At 39.5% G+C, this 15,514-nt stretch overlaps 1 protein-coding gene across 1 annotated transcript in view; it reads left to right on the forward strand.

The window, feature by feature from the left end:
• Window positions 1–15,514, forward strand: part of ANTXR1 (ANTXR cell adhesion molecule 1) — a gene marked incomplete at both ends in the record, with an annotated part of 115,725 nt that overhangs the window by 16,871 nt on the left and 83,340 nt on the right. The window contains 5 exons of the mRNA XM_084302226.1: window positions 455–534; window positions 1,272–1,340; window positions 3,619–3,699; window positions 10,883–10,943; window positions 14,419–14,517. Coding sequence (XP_084158352.1) covers window positions 455–534; window positions 1,272–1,340; window positions 3,619–3,699; window positions 10,883–10,943; window positions 14,419–14,517 — 390 coding nt within the window. The remainder of the gene's footprint in view (window positions 1–454; window positions 535–1,271; window positions 1,341–3,618; window positions 3,700–10,882; window positions 10,944–14,418; window positions 14,518–15,514) is intronic.

The raw sequence follows: 15,514 nt of genomic DNA on the forward strand, positions 1-15,514 counted from the left end.
AGAAAGACTGAAGAATATAGGTCATTTTCCTACCAAATCTATTTAAAACCCAATTCAGCTTTTCATCACAAGCTGAAACTCTCTGGATTTCTTGAATTGACAGCATTAATAAAACTAGGAATAACTAGGGACACTTTGAATACTTTTTCTTGATGGCTCCAGTTAAATCTACTGGTCTGAAATATTGAAATAGGTATGAGATGCTTTCAATTAAAAAGCATTGTCAAAAGAGTACGGTATAAAACTGGTGGTGTAGGCAGATGCCCAAGTGGAAAAAGTGAGCAGAAGTTCACGTTTTCTGAAAATTAGTTGGCTGAAGTGAGTAAGGATATGGGATTGATGGTAACCATTTCTAGTCCTTTAGGTGTGCTAACAGCTCATTAGCAGGATGTTTTCTATGATAATTTAACAAATGCGACTCAAAACATGGGACTAAAGAAATTTTTGTGTTTAGGTTACAGAACTGCAAGTGTCATCATTGCATTGACAGATGGAGAACTCCATGAAGACCTATTTTTTTATTCTGAGAGGGAGGTAAGTCTTGCACATTTTTAGCCAGGGAACAGCAAAATATCTGGTTTTACACTTCTAAGGCAAAAGACAGGGGAGATATTTCTTCTAGTGACAAAACCACTTTCACCTTCTTCAGACATGAATGTTAGAGATAAACAGTAACAGTAGCAATGCATCTGACTCATTAAAACTGGCACTGTTCATAGGAAGAAAGGGTTTTTAAAAACTTCCAGTTAAAATGACATTGGAGGTAGAAATAATTCACAGCTGAAATTTACTAAAATGCTTTGAAAGATCGCTGAATCTTCTCACTTAGACTTCTTTTCTTCACAAAAAGTATAGACCAAAGAAAAAGGATGAATATTGTTCATTTTCTATAACGTCTTGTAATTTTCTGTAGCATCAAAAAACCTTTCAGATGATCAAATACAAAATTTCCACTAATAATGTTTCTTTCTGAAATCAAAAATACACAAGAAAAATGTATTTGTTTTTAGAGGTGAACATACTACTTGAGAGGTCAGAAGTGTTATATATTTTTTGGCTTGATAAGGAACAAATAGATAATTAGGTTTAAAAAGAAACACAGAATACCAAATGTTGGATTTTGTTTTACCAAGCAAATAGTACTCTAGTAGCAGATAACATCTGTCTGTGGCAATTGCTCATTTTATCGATAAAGCCTATAATAGTTATTAAGACCTTTTAGAAATCTGCATTCCTTCTTGTTCATGTCATCCTACCTTTCCTTATTCCAGGCTAATCGATCACGAGACCTGGGAGCAACAGTATACTGTGTTGGTGTGAAAGACTTCAACGAGACCCAGGTAAAAAAGGGACTCACTGTGTTTACTGGGGTATTTGGCAAAGGTACATGTTGAACACAGGCACACACTCATGAATCTCTTTTCTCTTTCTGTTGACTGTTTGACAGTCTAAAGTGACTATCTGAAGTTCCTTGCTCTGTGTGTTGCTTTTAAGCCCCTTACATCTTTATCTCCATGTATGCCACAGCAACTCTTGCCAATTGTTGGGGGAAAGCAGGGAAAAGACACATGAATATCAAATCAGCATGGCTTAAGCTGTAGACAGAAGGTTGTGGGGATTTTGCTTTTTACAGTGTAGTTATGAGAAATAAAAACATGAGAAACTGAAGTGTTCTGTGGCAATGTCTCAGTTCTATGGAAAAAATCAACTTCATTAGTGACGCTAATGTTTTGCTGTTTCTTCCCATTAATGACAGAATGTCTTCTAGATATATCATGAATTTTAGTATATCCATGAATAATGTTTCACACCAAGCATAACACTGACGTTATCATTTTCCAACATAAGTGAAAATCTTGTTCAGCTCACAAATGGAATGCTGAAAAACTTGTTGAATAGAGCTCTTTTTACAAAGCTTCAAACTCTGATTATTTGTTTGGATTAGGAAACAAAACAATTTGCAAAACACCATTTGAATGGGAGCTCAGTCTTCCTTGAAATTCTACAGCAGAGTCCACAATTGCTGAATATGGTCCTTTCCAGGTAGCTGCCCCAGTGCATCACACACCTTAGGAAAAGCAGGGCACCTGTTGTTGCACTGTGGATAGTGGGAAACTGCTTGCTATTGCTGATTTCATTTTGAGACTGAAGGATTTTTAATCTGGTGCTTCTTGGTGAGTCTCCAAGCTTAAACCCTCTGTTCTCAAAAGGAAATCTCATGGGATAGTTTAGAGCCGTCTCCCTTGAATCAAAACCAGATGCTAGTGTTGCCCATCATAAGAAAAACAAGTCATAAGAAAAGCAGGGAGAGAATAAAAATAGCAAAGACTAGATCTAAGGTGGCAGATCTCAGAGACAGCTGATCCTTGAAGTCATTTACATGCTGAAGAAATTAACAGGAATTAGATGATCATGTCTGATGTTCCAGAAGGCACTTGGAGGTAGACTATGGGAAATCAGTTCCAGGAGCCGTAAACATCCTGGTTAAGAGAAACTACTGTATCTTGTGCCATCAAGCAGTAAGCAGCTTTAATGCTGTACGTGGAGTAGGCAGGGGAAGGCTGCCTGGAATATTTCTTCATGTACTCAAACCATGAGGTTGGCAGTTGGGTATTTTGCTTGAGAAATTGAAGTTTTGAGTGACATGAGTGGGAAAGGTGGAGCCACTGGGGTTTAGAGAGGAATGTGTGGCTAGTCTGCTGCCTCCAATTTGCAATGCTACAGGAAACGCCAAAGAGGCCTGCTGGGTGATGCTACCTCTGCCATGGGAGAGAATTACTATAACAAACAGCCTTGCAGCAGTAAAACTTGATTATGCTCCAGCAAATGTGTGGAGAGCTCATTATTTCTGAATTGGGCTTGTAATTTTGCCTTAACCCTTCTCACACTATTGACAAGTGAACCTGCATGCATCTCTTTACAGGTGGTATCCCAGTTCTCCTTCTCTTTCTTCCCACCACCTGCTCATGAATGTCCCTCTTCCTTGCCCTTCTGCTACCTTTTCCTCCACTTGGACAATATCTCCTGTTAGTTCCCTGCTTTCTTCTCTGTTCCCTAATGGTTGAGCCTAGTACAAATGGTTTTATCTCTGTCCTGACAGGAAGGGTGAATCAAGCCTGTACCTCCAGGAGGTGCGTAACTTGCATTAGTTTTCTCTATGGGAAAAAACACTGGATCATTTTGATTAGTTCCTTGATTTAAATGTTGTATGTGCTGAAGTGCTTTGCTGCATCAGCTTTGTTGCCTCTCATGTTGGTGCTGTGCTATTTTGGCTGGAGAGTTACTGTGCTGGGTGCTTAATAGTCATGTAGGAGGCAAGTTTTTTGTACTAAAGAGTCACAGACTCTGAACATTGGTGAAAGCTGTGTTCTGTCTTGTTTTTAAAGTTAAGGAAGATTTTTCTGATTCCTTCTGATTTTAGGAAGTTGGTAATGAGCTTCCTAAAATCAGTCAGGGTGAACTTTTCAACACTTGACAAACTGTAAAGCATTAGCAATCCATAAAGAAAGAGTACTTAGAGAATTTGCAAGTAAGTGATTCTGAAGAACTGTAGTTTTTCTGCCTACTGGCTAATTTATCTTTTCATTACTGTTTTATTTACTTTTACCATTCTGTCAGCTGGCTAGAATTGCCGACAGCAAAGATCATGTCTTTCCAGTGAATGACGGTTTTGAAGCCCTTCAGGGAATCATAGATTCTGTAAGTATTTTTAAGCGTGTATTTGCATGCATGCCTGTTTGTGTTAACCTGCACAGTTGAAGGTTTAATTTCCTGTTTTCACAAGGACCCACTGACTGCTAATACATCACTTAAACATTTGGTCTAACTAAACCTTTATTTGTACTAATATTGCTACGTCAAGATTGAGTTTATAAACAGGTCAAAATACAGGAAGCTTTGAGCCCATTTTTATCTTTATATGTCTTGCTTCTTGATGTAACATACCTAGTTTGTTTTACTAGGTACTTCGTGACAATTTATAAAATGGCTGCCCCAGTGTGGGTAAGCAGAGACATGTTAGAGCACACTCCATATGAGGCATTAGAGCACTTTTTGATCTCCATCTTCCTGGTTGATTAGCATCCTTTCTGTCCTGATGGATGTGCTGCTCTGCTGACCTGATTAGAATGATGGAAGAGATCCTGTTACGTGTGCCAAAACCCTGAAAACTCTGCTTTCCATATATGGCCTCCTGATGTCTTTTTTTTTTTTTCCTCCAGACCTATGTTCCTCAATTCATATTGATCAACTGCTGGCATTTCCTTTAGGGGCTGGGTGCACTGTATAAGAGCTGGTGCATTTCTGAATGGCTGGGATAAGCTAGCTGTTCACCGGCCAAGTGGAGAGGCAGCATGGATTGATCACTGTCCTGTGTTTTGTGTACATGTCATGCAAATAGTTCTGTGATCTCTACTGGCAAATAGTAGATCTTCGTAAGGCATCTCTGTTTCTAGATCTAAAACTTTGAGTGGCATATTCCTGTCTCACTTAGGACCAGGGCCTCCTTTAACAGAGCATGAAGAGGAATATATGAGCAGATGTATATGCCATTTTTATTCTAAGTGTAAAAAGTACCAAACAATCATTAGAAAACAGTGTTTTTTCAGACGACTTTCAGTATTTTTCTTTTCCTTTGCTCATAACTAGACTGCTTACTATGGCTACAAAGAAGGATGGGAATTCCTTTTAGGGACATGTGTTTTGTTCATTTTGGTATAGACTTTTTTAGTTGATAAAACACAGATGAAATGTACAACTTTCTGCTTGAGGCTAGGGAGGCTAAGTTCATCAGGGGGAGTGTCCCATATTTCTGTGTTTACAGCACATTCTGATCACGTAGTACGATGCAAAAAAACTATTCCCTCAGCATAGGCACAATTTTCCCCAGTGCTCATGCATGTTGAAGGAATCCCTTGTGTATTGGTTTCCTTGGCACTGTCCAAGTGTGGGACTACTGCCTCAATTCTCTTGGACAATCAGGTGTTGCATGTTATTTAAGAAAGCAACAAAATACACGAGTTTGCTTCCCAGCCCTGCATTCCCTTTGCAGCTGTTTTTAATGAATTCCAGAAGCAGTCCTGACTCCCTTTCCAGTTGTGTTTAAGAGAATAGGAAGACTTCAGCCTCTAGGAACTTAATCAAGAACCACTTCAGCTGACTGGTAAGATTTATCAGCCCTGAAAGGGAGGGTCATAAGCAGTAATTGCACAGTAGTGAGTCTGTGACCTGATCTCTTTCTGAAAGCATGGTAGCACTGTCATATGGGGATCATGCTTTCTCTCATCCCTTCCAGAGAGTCTGAATTCCAACACATATCCTATAAAGCAGATAGTGCTTTACACTGGAGTGATTGTAGAATATAGAATATCCTGGGTCGGAAGGGACCCACAAGGATCATAAAGTCCAACTCCTGGGATTGCAATAGGCTGTGTAGAAAGGTGTGTGAATGGAATGGCAAGAAGGAAATTAATTATTCTGTGGAAAAGTAAAGAATCTGTAGATCCTTGTTCTTGCCAGAAAACAAGCAATCTCAGTCCTTCTTTGTCCATGCAAAGCACCTTTCTTGATGCACACAAAGCATTTGTCTTCACAGAATCGCAGAATGTTAGGGATTGCAAGGGACCTTGAAAGATCATCTAGTCCAATCTTCCTGCCAGAGCAGGAACACCTATATCAGGTCACACAGGAACACATCCAGGCAGGCCTTGAATGTCTCCAGAGAAGACTTCACAACCCCCCTGGGCAGCCTGTTCCAGAATTCTGTCACCCTCACCATGAAGAAGTTTCTTCTCTTATTTAAGATGAACCTCCTGTGTTCCAGTTTGCATCCATTGCCCCTTGTCTTATCATTAGATGTCACTGAGAAGAGCCTGGCTTCATCCTTCTGACACCCACTCTTTACAGATTTATAAACATTAGTAAGGTCACCCCTCAGTCTCCTCTTCTCCAAGCTGAAGAGACACAGCTCCCTCAGCTCCCTCAGCCTTTCTTCATAAGGGAGATGCTCCACTCCCTTAATCATCCTCGTGGTTCTGTGCTGGACTCTCTCAAGCAGTTCCCTGTCCTTCTTGAACTGAGGGGCCCAGAACTGGATGCAGTATTCTAGATGTGGTCTCACCAGGGCATAGTAGAGGGGGAGGAGAACCTCTCTCGAGGTTCACACCCCTTCTGATACACCCCAGGATGCCATTGGCTTTCTTGGCCACGAGGGCATAGTACTGGCTCATGGTTATCCTGCTGTCCACCAGGACCCCCAGGCACCTCTCCCCTTCACTGCTCTCCAGCAGAGCAGTCCCCAGCTTATCCTGGTCCTGGAGTTGTTCTTGCCCAGATGCAGGACTCTACAGTTGTCCTCGTTATATTTCATTAAATTTCTCCCCTCCCAACTCTCCAGCCTATCTTGGTCTTGCTGGATGGCAGCACAACCTTCTGGCATGTCAGCCACTCCTCCCAGTTTAGTGTCATCAGCAAACTTGCTGACAGTGCACCCTGTTCCCTCATTCAGGCTGATGAATATATTGAATACAACTGACTCTTGAAGGACTCCACTAGATACAGACCTCAAATGGTCTTCACAGGAGACCATTTTCATATTGAAAGAACTGTGAGATTTGGACACCTGATTGCTGTAATTTTAGAAAAAATAGTTGAAGGAACTTGAGTAATTTTTTTTTTTTTTTATGAAAAACTTCTATGGATCATAACTTGTTAACTGAAAGCAAACAGAGCAAGTATTACAAGGTAAACATGAAACTCAAGTTCCTCTACTGCTCCATTTCTTTGATAGGAGTGCTGGAGGCAGTGAAGTATGAAGCAACATGAGAGTCAGGACAGGATCCAGTCATTGCTTTCTTTCTAGCCTTTAACCCAAATGGACTGAAAAAGCAGTGGCTTGGAGCAAGAATACTCCCTGATCCTTGCCATGTGTTAAACAGTGGCCCTACCACAGAGCATATCTCAATTAGAGACATAATCCCAGGACCCTTAGATAAGATTCACTGAGAAAGCTGCGGGGTCCTTCATGAAGCAGTTAAAATGTATGAAGAATGATATAGTATTAAGTAGTTTGTATTGTTTTGTATTGCATCCTTTCCTTAAAAATGGCGCAAATTATTAATTCCTTTACGTTTAATCTCCTGTATACCATCTCCCAGTGGTGTCCTCCTACCTCCAGTATTTTTCAAGTCTTATATCTGAGTAGATTTGCCTTCAAGCAAGAAATTTTAGCTTGGAAATACATTATCTTCAAATAATTCTATTACAGAAATGTCTTCTGGGACAAACAGCAGTCCTGGATATGTGTAGTGTGGAACTTTTTTGAGAATTCAGTGTGAACGCATGATAGACCAAGTATGAGAAACATGGTGATTTATGTACTCATCCTGAGCTAGCTGTTCAAACAGTGGGCAGTTCAGAGCAGGAGCTTCACATGGATGTTCTGAATCTGTCTTCCTTTAGAGCCAAGGTTTCTACATCGGCCAAAGAGAAAGTGAGGAAAACAAACCTCTTGGCTTAGGTAGCTAGATTGCCCATCTAAAGAGGATTGTGAACCCCAGTCTCATCTGAATGGTGTTTGTTGTTACTTTCAGTGGTTGTAATTACACTTTTTCTTGCTTCCCTCAAATTCATCTTTTTTTAAAAAATGACTTAAATGTATTTATTTTTTTTAGTTCATGCAGATATTGTTGGGCAGGAAACACTTCACAAATAAATTGCTCTTTTGTAATTGGCAACAGAGTTTGTTATTGTGGATTGTTAATCCAACGGAACTTGATAATGAATACCTAGCCTTAGACTATAGGTCATTCACACTAACACTGAGAAGGCAGAAACCTTCCATTAAACTTCAGCATCCTGCTTGCTAATGAGAATTCCCAAATTCAGTGGAAAAAAATTATAAGTATTATGCAGCTGCTGTGGTGAAGTAGTCAGGCTGCATGCTTGTGCATGCCAACAAAAGGTACCAGCAGTTGCAGAGTTTCACTCCCTTTCTTCTCTTTATTTCTACAAGGGCCCAGGTGACTTGCAGGACCTCTCCTGTTTCTTGGCCTTCAAAACATTGCCTGGCAGAAAGCTAAATTAGTCATAGATAATGCTAAATTCAGTTCCGTGCTGATAGACAACTCTGAAAAATAAAACCATTTCACACATCCGCAAGGATGTGTTGCATTTTTTGTTTGACACGTCAGCAATTACTAGCAAGAGATCCTCCCAGGAGCATGTGTAAAGCTGGAGCATAATTGGAGTCCCTTAGAGTAGTACAACAGGAGACTGATTTGGGAAGCTGATCTTGGCCATTAATCATGTGCTGCCAAAGACAATGGGATGCCTCCTCAGAAAGAGCAAGCAAGTGCTTCAGATACTTTTCTTCACTGATCTCAAGGCAAGCTGCCTTGAGGCCATGGAGCAGTGCTGTAGTTCTCTATACAGAAATGAGAATGTGGAGTCAGTTGGAATTGTTTACAGGCACTCAGCTGGGAGATTACATCACCACTATTGCATGTCACTTTGCTTTCCTGGGGAGCCAGCGCAGTGAATGAACACACCTACAGTCTACTTGAGGCTGTGCAGTCCTCGGGAAGCAAGAGAACAGAAAATCAGGTGGAATCTGCCACTGTAAATAAGTTGTAGTCCTTTTCAATGTATTTTAATAATAAGGAAGAGACATAAAGAAATTCTTTTGCAATAGTTAACTGCTGCCTGAATTTCAATTTAAGTTAAGGCACTTGGAACATTGGAATTTTTTTATTCTAAATCAAAGTAAATATTCTAATTAACACTAAAAAACAAACAAACAAAAACAAACAAGAAAAACCAAAGTCATTATAGTGAGCTTTATAGACATATTTATGAGTTGGATCAAACTGGAAAGGAGCTCTGCATAAGACATCTGATATTTCATCCGCCAATCTGATTTCATTTACTGTGGGTTTGTTTGCAAATAACTGAACAGAAGTTATGAATTTCAAACTCAAATTTTTGTGGTTTTACTTAATTTTTAAAATGAAAATATTTATTCTATTTTTCACACTTTTGTTCTCCAACTCATTTGTTTCCTTCCTCTTTCACTTTGTTGATGAAGAGAAGAAATATGCATTAAACATTTTGGTTTGGGCATGCTGAGGGTGAAGGGAACAGAAAGTAAAGGAGAATGTGGAAAATGTGAAAAAGAGTGTATTATTTTATGAGACATTTTTTCAGTGGAGAGGAAAAAATACTTGGAAAAATGTCAAGTCTTAGTTATATTCATTAGACATGCCAGTCACTGTGGGAAAAAAATGTTGTATATTCAGAGCAGCAGAACCTGGAATGAGTAAGGGGTGGGTAGCACAGGAATGACACAACATGAAAAGATAGCAAGCTGCAGATACTTTGGAAGAGTGTTCTTACAGTCCACTTTTGTTTGTTTGTTTTGCTTTGTTTTGTTTTGTTTTCACTGTGTATTTTCCTAACTCTTAAATTCTTCTAATGCTTTTCAGCTCAGCTCTCAGCTGTTGACTTTCTCTCTTTCTTCCTTTTAACAGTTCCTGTACAATCTTGTTCCTGCAAATCTTTCTCCTCACTTGCCTGGCTGCCAGTGGCTCGGATGGTTATGGTTCCCTCAGTCCCTTTATATCCTTTTAGTCTCCACCAGCCCTGCTTCTGAGTAAATCAAACTTTTGTTTAAAAGTTTTTTAAAAAATAATGGCTCTATGTGTACTTTTTGCAATTAGACAAAAGTCAGAGAGCCATGATTGCAGAGAAAAACAAAACAAAAAACAAACAAACAAACAAACAAAACATTATCTCTTTCAGAATCCATTGTATTGGTTGCTTTTCTTTCCTCACAGATGTTTCAATTTAAAGTTGGGAAAATAATTTTCATATTGGATTTGAGTCGTGATGCTTGGCTGACATTTACTTGCCTCTTAGAGCTGACCTAAATTTTGAGCAGAATTGCCTCGTGTAAGAACTGCTCAGCCCAATCCTGAACACCCACTCCTCTTGTTCACTGCTGCTGTTTTCACAGGGGCTTACAGATGCTGTCACAAGTTTGCTGACTGCGTGCAGTAAAGAATTTGAGTTAGTCTTCAGAGCAGAGGAAGGCTAATATTTGCAAATAACAGCTTGAGCAATTCTAATGTACTATGGGAATAAATTGTATCCAAATCTAGTGTGGTCCTCTTGACTTGCAAGTAGTCTGCCAAGCCTGATGCTGAAGCATTTGTGTAAATTACTGCCTACATGTAACGTGGTTTAAGGCAGTGCCAGCCCTTACAAAGAAATCCTGCTTAATTTAAATTTCTTGCCAACTTAATCTAAGTGGAAACAAGCCTGCTTTAAGTCTAGAACAATTGCCCTACATCTTCATGTGAAATCATAGTGTGACTTTTAGGACCTTCTCAGGTATGCTCTCATAGATTGGGTTAGAAACGTAAGAAGTTTGAAACCCCTTGCTGAGGCTCAAGAATAGGCATTCCTAGGATATCTTCATATAAAATTTGGAGTTTTGGGCCCCAAAATAATTTTGGGGAGGAAGGTGTGACTCCAAAGTGACAGCAATGTCACTGCTTCATGAGCCCTTCAGAGTGCATCTTAGTTGTTATGGAGAATTAGTCTGTGTACCCTGTACCACTGACCCAGGCAAGATTGTGCTGAGATATTGGAGTGTGGGAATCAGTTGCCTTCCTAAATAGCAATACCTTGTGGTGGAACAGCAATGATGTATGGCAGTATGGCTGAATTACAGTGGAAAGCTAAGATGATATAGCTGTGACATAAATGCAATTTTCAATGTTGAGTTAAGCGTTTAGATGAGAACAAGTGCTCAAGCTTTCATATTTGTGTGCCTCTAGAGAAACAATTCTTGGATAATTCATGACATTTATTTTCTGTTTTTTAGATTTTGAAGAAATCATGTATTGAAATTCTGGCTGCAGAGCCTTCCAGTATATGTGCAGGAGGTAAGTATAAATAGAGGTTCTAGATGTTTATTTTGCCTAAAATCTCTCTCTATCTAATTGCTAGAGAGTGCAGGAGCTCTAATTAACTGAAGCTAAATCTTTTACTTTTTTTTTTTTTTTTTGTGAAATTCTTTTTTATCTTACAGTAGTTTGCGTTTTCCCCATTTCTACCAGGTGGTATAAAATGACGTTTTCATACAGAAAAGGCTTGAATTTGACATTTTGCCTAAATGATCTTTCAGTCAGAGCAGCCTGTCTTACTCAGACTGTGCCAAACTTGAAGTTGATAAGCCGCAAAATTACAGAATAAAATCAGAAAAGACTCTGATTAGGTTTAGAATTCTGCACATTCTCACCTTAGAGGACTGAGGGAAGTGCTTCCTAAGAAACTAGCAAAATCTCAAATGAGCAAACTTTGATTTAAAGGTATCTTTAAGCATATCTTAAGCCTTTAGGACTGATACAGTGACTGAGGACTAGAATTTAAATATTGTTCAGATGACTTGTGTGAATCACACTACCCCTTTGTGTGCTTGATCTAGTATGATTGCACTATGTATGTGGTGGCTTTAAAGTCTTGGCAAGTATTTCTGTGTTCAGCAGAACTCATCCTTTTTGGAAGAAAGCTTGTGAATCATTTTAGATTCTTCCTTTAGATTTCTGTGAAATATTTGATTTTTATGAAGTGTTTCCTAACTGATTGTTGAACATATAACAGTTGATTAAGCAGAGATTTTGGGAGCAGAGCTGGAGTTTGCAGAGAAAGATGAGTCCCTGACAAGTTCCGCATCTCATATTCTTGACTTGGTACTCCAAATAAGAAAGCCAATCGTCATTTCTTCTTTGTTTTCAGTTGCATAGCAGCTGCTTTAATCACCCTTCCTGCATTTCCCATTCCTGCAGCAACTATCTGTCTGTATTCCTAAACTTAGAGAGGCATCAAATTTTCCTAATGGATGCCAGGTACCAGGCTAAATGCCCAATAGCTATTGAGGTCAGTTTTGCATTCCATGCATGTCACTATAATAGTTGTGTTTTGAAGCCAGGATGGCACAACTGACATGAATTATAGTCCTTAGAATTATAATTCTTAGTTATCTATTTTTGATTTTGGCTGGCCATTTAAATAGTTCTAAAACAGGTTTTCGTCTACCTGAGAATGGTAGATGATCATTGTAGTGACAATGATATAGTACAGTGATGTTTCATAAATGATTGGGAAAGGAAGGAAATTGTATGAAAACTAGGATTCACTTTACACATTTATAGAGGATTTGTCATGCTTAAGCAAGTGATAAAAATGACGTTTATGTAACGTCATAAGCCAGAAGATGATTTACAACCATGATTTATACTTAACACTTTCTAATATGCTTGCTAGTTATTTATACATCTTATCACTCCCATTCATTGTGTCTTAGTGAGAATTTAGGTATAAGGCAAAGCTGCATCCAGCAAAGCCAGATGCGAGGAAATGTGGAGAGGATTTATATAAACCGTCCACGTTGGAATTTGGCCAGTGATTTACAAGAGAAGTAGTGTTAACCTTGAAAAATGCAAACAGTTACTTAAATCATAGAAACATAGAATCATTAAGGTTGGAAAAGACCTTCAAGATTGTCTGGTCCAACCATCACCCTATGACTAATGTCACCCACTAAACCATGTCTTTAAGCAAAAGGTTTCTTTTTCCTTGAACACCCCTGGTCAACCTGTTCCAATGCCTGACTGCTCTTTCTAAAAAGAAATGTCTCCTCATTTCCAACCTAAACCTCCCCTGGAGCAACTTGAGGTCATTCCCTCTACTCCTAGTTACTCCTAGTTAGTCATTTCCTCTACTCACTAGTTATCTGCAAGAAGAGGCTGACTCCCAGCTCCCCACAACTTTCTTTCAGGTAGTTGGAGAAAGCAATAAGGTTGTCCCAGCTTCAACTGAAGGTCTAATCTCTGAGTTTGGGCAAATACTCTGTTGCTTTCAAACTGAAGATGATTCTACCAGTTAGGATTTTGAGTCTAATGATAGCGTTACAGAATGAGAGTTAGTTGCATTGATGTCTTTTGGAGATAAATTTGGCAGGTTTCGCTCTGATACCCCAAGTTCACTTGGTTTCGAACAAGGTCTCTGTTACCCAAGGCACCTCTTGCACTGCAGACTGGTGCCAGACACTTCTGAGTAATGAGCTTTTAGCCACAATACTTCAGTCTGAAATGCCATCTTCCCAATGGCTTGGTTTTGCATTACATAGAAATGCAGGGTGCATACTGGATCTGATCACTTCAGTCCCAAGCAGGGATCACTATGGTTAATCTGACATCACTGATACACTGTTCTTTGACTGTACTTGAACTCTTCTTCCCCCACAGTTGAGATTTCTGTGATTTCTCTAAGTATTCATCAGCCCCTGCACTCCAGAACACAGCTCTTCTCCTCTGTTCTGTCCAAATGCTCTTGGACAGCACATAATGGGCCTATGAGGCAGCTTCCCTGGCTAGATGTGATGGGATGATTTGCAACTTGGCTGTAAATGAGTGGGACCTGGAAGAGAGCCCAGATTCCAGAGCAAATCTGCTTCTTTTTTTTTTTTTTTTTTTTTTTTTTTTTTTTGACAAGTACTGTGTGTGAGTCCTTAAGGGAGATGGAGGGAGATGGAGACTGTAAAGAGCAAGGAGAAAAATTTGACTGTTGAAAATTCCAGTTCCTTGTTGCTCCTGGGAATTTTAAAACTGTGGTGGTATTTCTGATGCAGTATGATTACTCCTGCATCGTCTGGGACTGGAAACATTTTGTGCACAATCCACATTCACCAAAAGAAACATCAGTGGGGATTATCTGAATGTCTCTCCTAGATAGCAACAGGAATTGCGGGGGCTGGTTCCTTCACCACCGGGAGCTGTAGAGCATGAGCCCCTGTGTCTGCTGCCTGAACTTTCTGGGACGATGGCCCTGATTCAAAATCTGTGTGTGAAGGTAGTGCTCTCCTTGCAAGGCAGTCTTAATGCTGGTGGCTGCAAGAAGCTCATAAACCTTTCCCAATACTAGGTTCAAGTAGCTGGAATAAGAAGGGACTGCGGAGAGTCATCTGAAAGACTTGAGAGGATATGATTTCATCGTTCAGCCCTGCTTGTTCCAAAAAGGACCTCAATTCAGTGTTCAGCAGTAGATGACTGACTGACTGCTATTTAAAATGGCAGCCATAGGAGGGGAAAAGCCAATTTGTCTTAATACTTTCATAGAAGGTCAGTTAAAATGCTTCTGTTGTATTTTATTTCCCATTTCCAAAAAATCAAAATAAAATGGGATAGGAAGAATGAAAATTCCATTCTAAAAAAGTTATAAATTTCAAATTGTTTAAGCTGCAAATTTTAGTTTAATTTAGAGAAATCCTAAGGAAAATCTCTTGACATATGTGCCTTGTCTGAATGACAGTTCTTTGCTTCCCTGTGGATCAATAATATGCTGTTTCTTTTGCTACAGAATCATTTCAGGTTGTCGTGAGGGGAAATGGATTTCGACATGCCCGTAACGTCGACAGAGTACTCTGCAGTTTCAGGATCAATGACACAGTTACTCTCAGTAAGCTGTTCTGATTTTTTTTTTCCTGACTGTACTAGCAGGCATTTGCCTGGAAAACATTTAGGATCTTCAAATACTTTGACTGTGAAGGCAATAATTATAGGATGAGGAGCTATTAAATTTGCAGAAGGGTATGAAGTTGAGGGAAAGCCAGCCTCAGCACGTGGCTCCATGAAGGGTTATGAGACAGGTAGGTATAGTTAAGCTTGTATCCAAGAGGAAGGTAATGGCATGTACTGGTCAGAGCTGCCATGAATGTAAAAAATGACAATAAAAAAATATATGCTGTGAACCCAAATTAAAGCTTATCTAGTATTTTTACTGCATAAGCTTTTACTGTAGTTGGTGAGGATGGAGAGAGCTGCACCTTTGTATTTTACAGCCAGTGATGAATGGTTTGTAAAACTGGCCCCAGTTTGTGCATGTGTAAGGCACAAGTGAGAAAAAAAGGATGCAGGTAAGTTTAAATGGATCCTGTCAAGCAGTGAAATTCTAGGGAAGATTATGACTTCTCTGAAATCCAGCATTCATCCTCAGGCTCTGGTAAAAGCATAATCATCTGGTCCATGTGAGTAACATGTTCATTGCAAAGAGAATATTTTTTTTTTTAGAGGAAAACTACTGTTGGTATTCTGTGTTGCAACTTGGATAGCTAGTAAGTGAATACACATGTGAGCAGTGGAGAGGACTAAATATAGAAGAAAAGATACTTGTCTGTGTAGTGCATGTCTTGCTGGACTAAGCGTGTAGCAAGGTCATTTCTGTTTCTCTCCTTTTATGTATTTTGGTGGTACTTAGTAGGGCTGTTCATGCAGTTCAGATAAACACTCTTATTGGAAGCTGTGTTGGTACAATGGCTAAAGTAATGCTGTGTTTCTCTGGACGAAGCTTGGAATAACAGTTTCCTCTGCAGAGTTTACCAAGCAGAAGAAAAATATAGCCCAACTCCCGTGAGTTGCTTTTTTTCTGACAAATGTGATATCCATATTAGCCCCTG

This window comes from Netta rufina, assembly GCF_964035555.1.
Source record: "Netta rufina genome assembly, chromosome: 27".
Taxonomy (NCBI): Eukaryota; Metazoa; Chordata; class Aves; order Anseriformes; family Anatidae; genus Netta; species Netta rufina.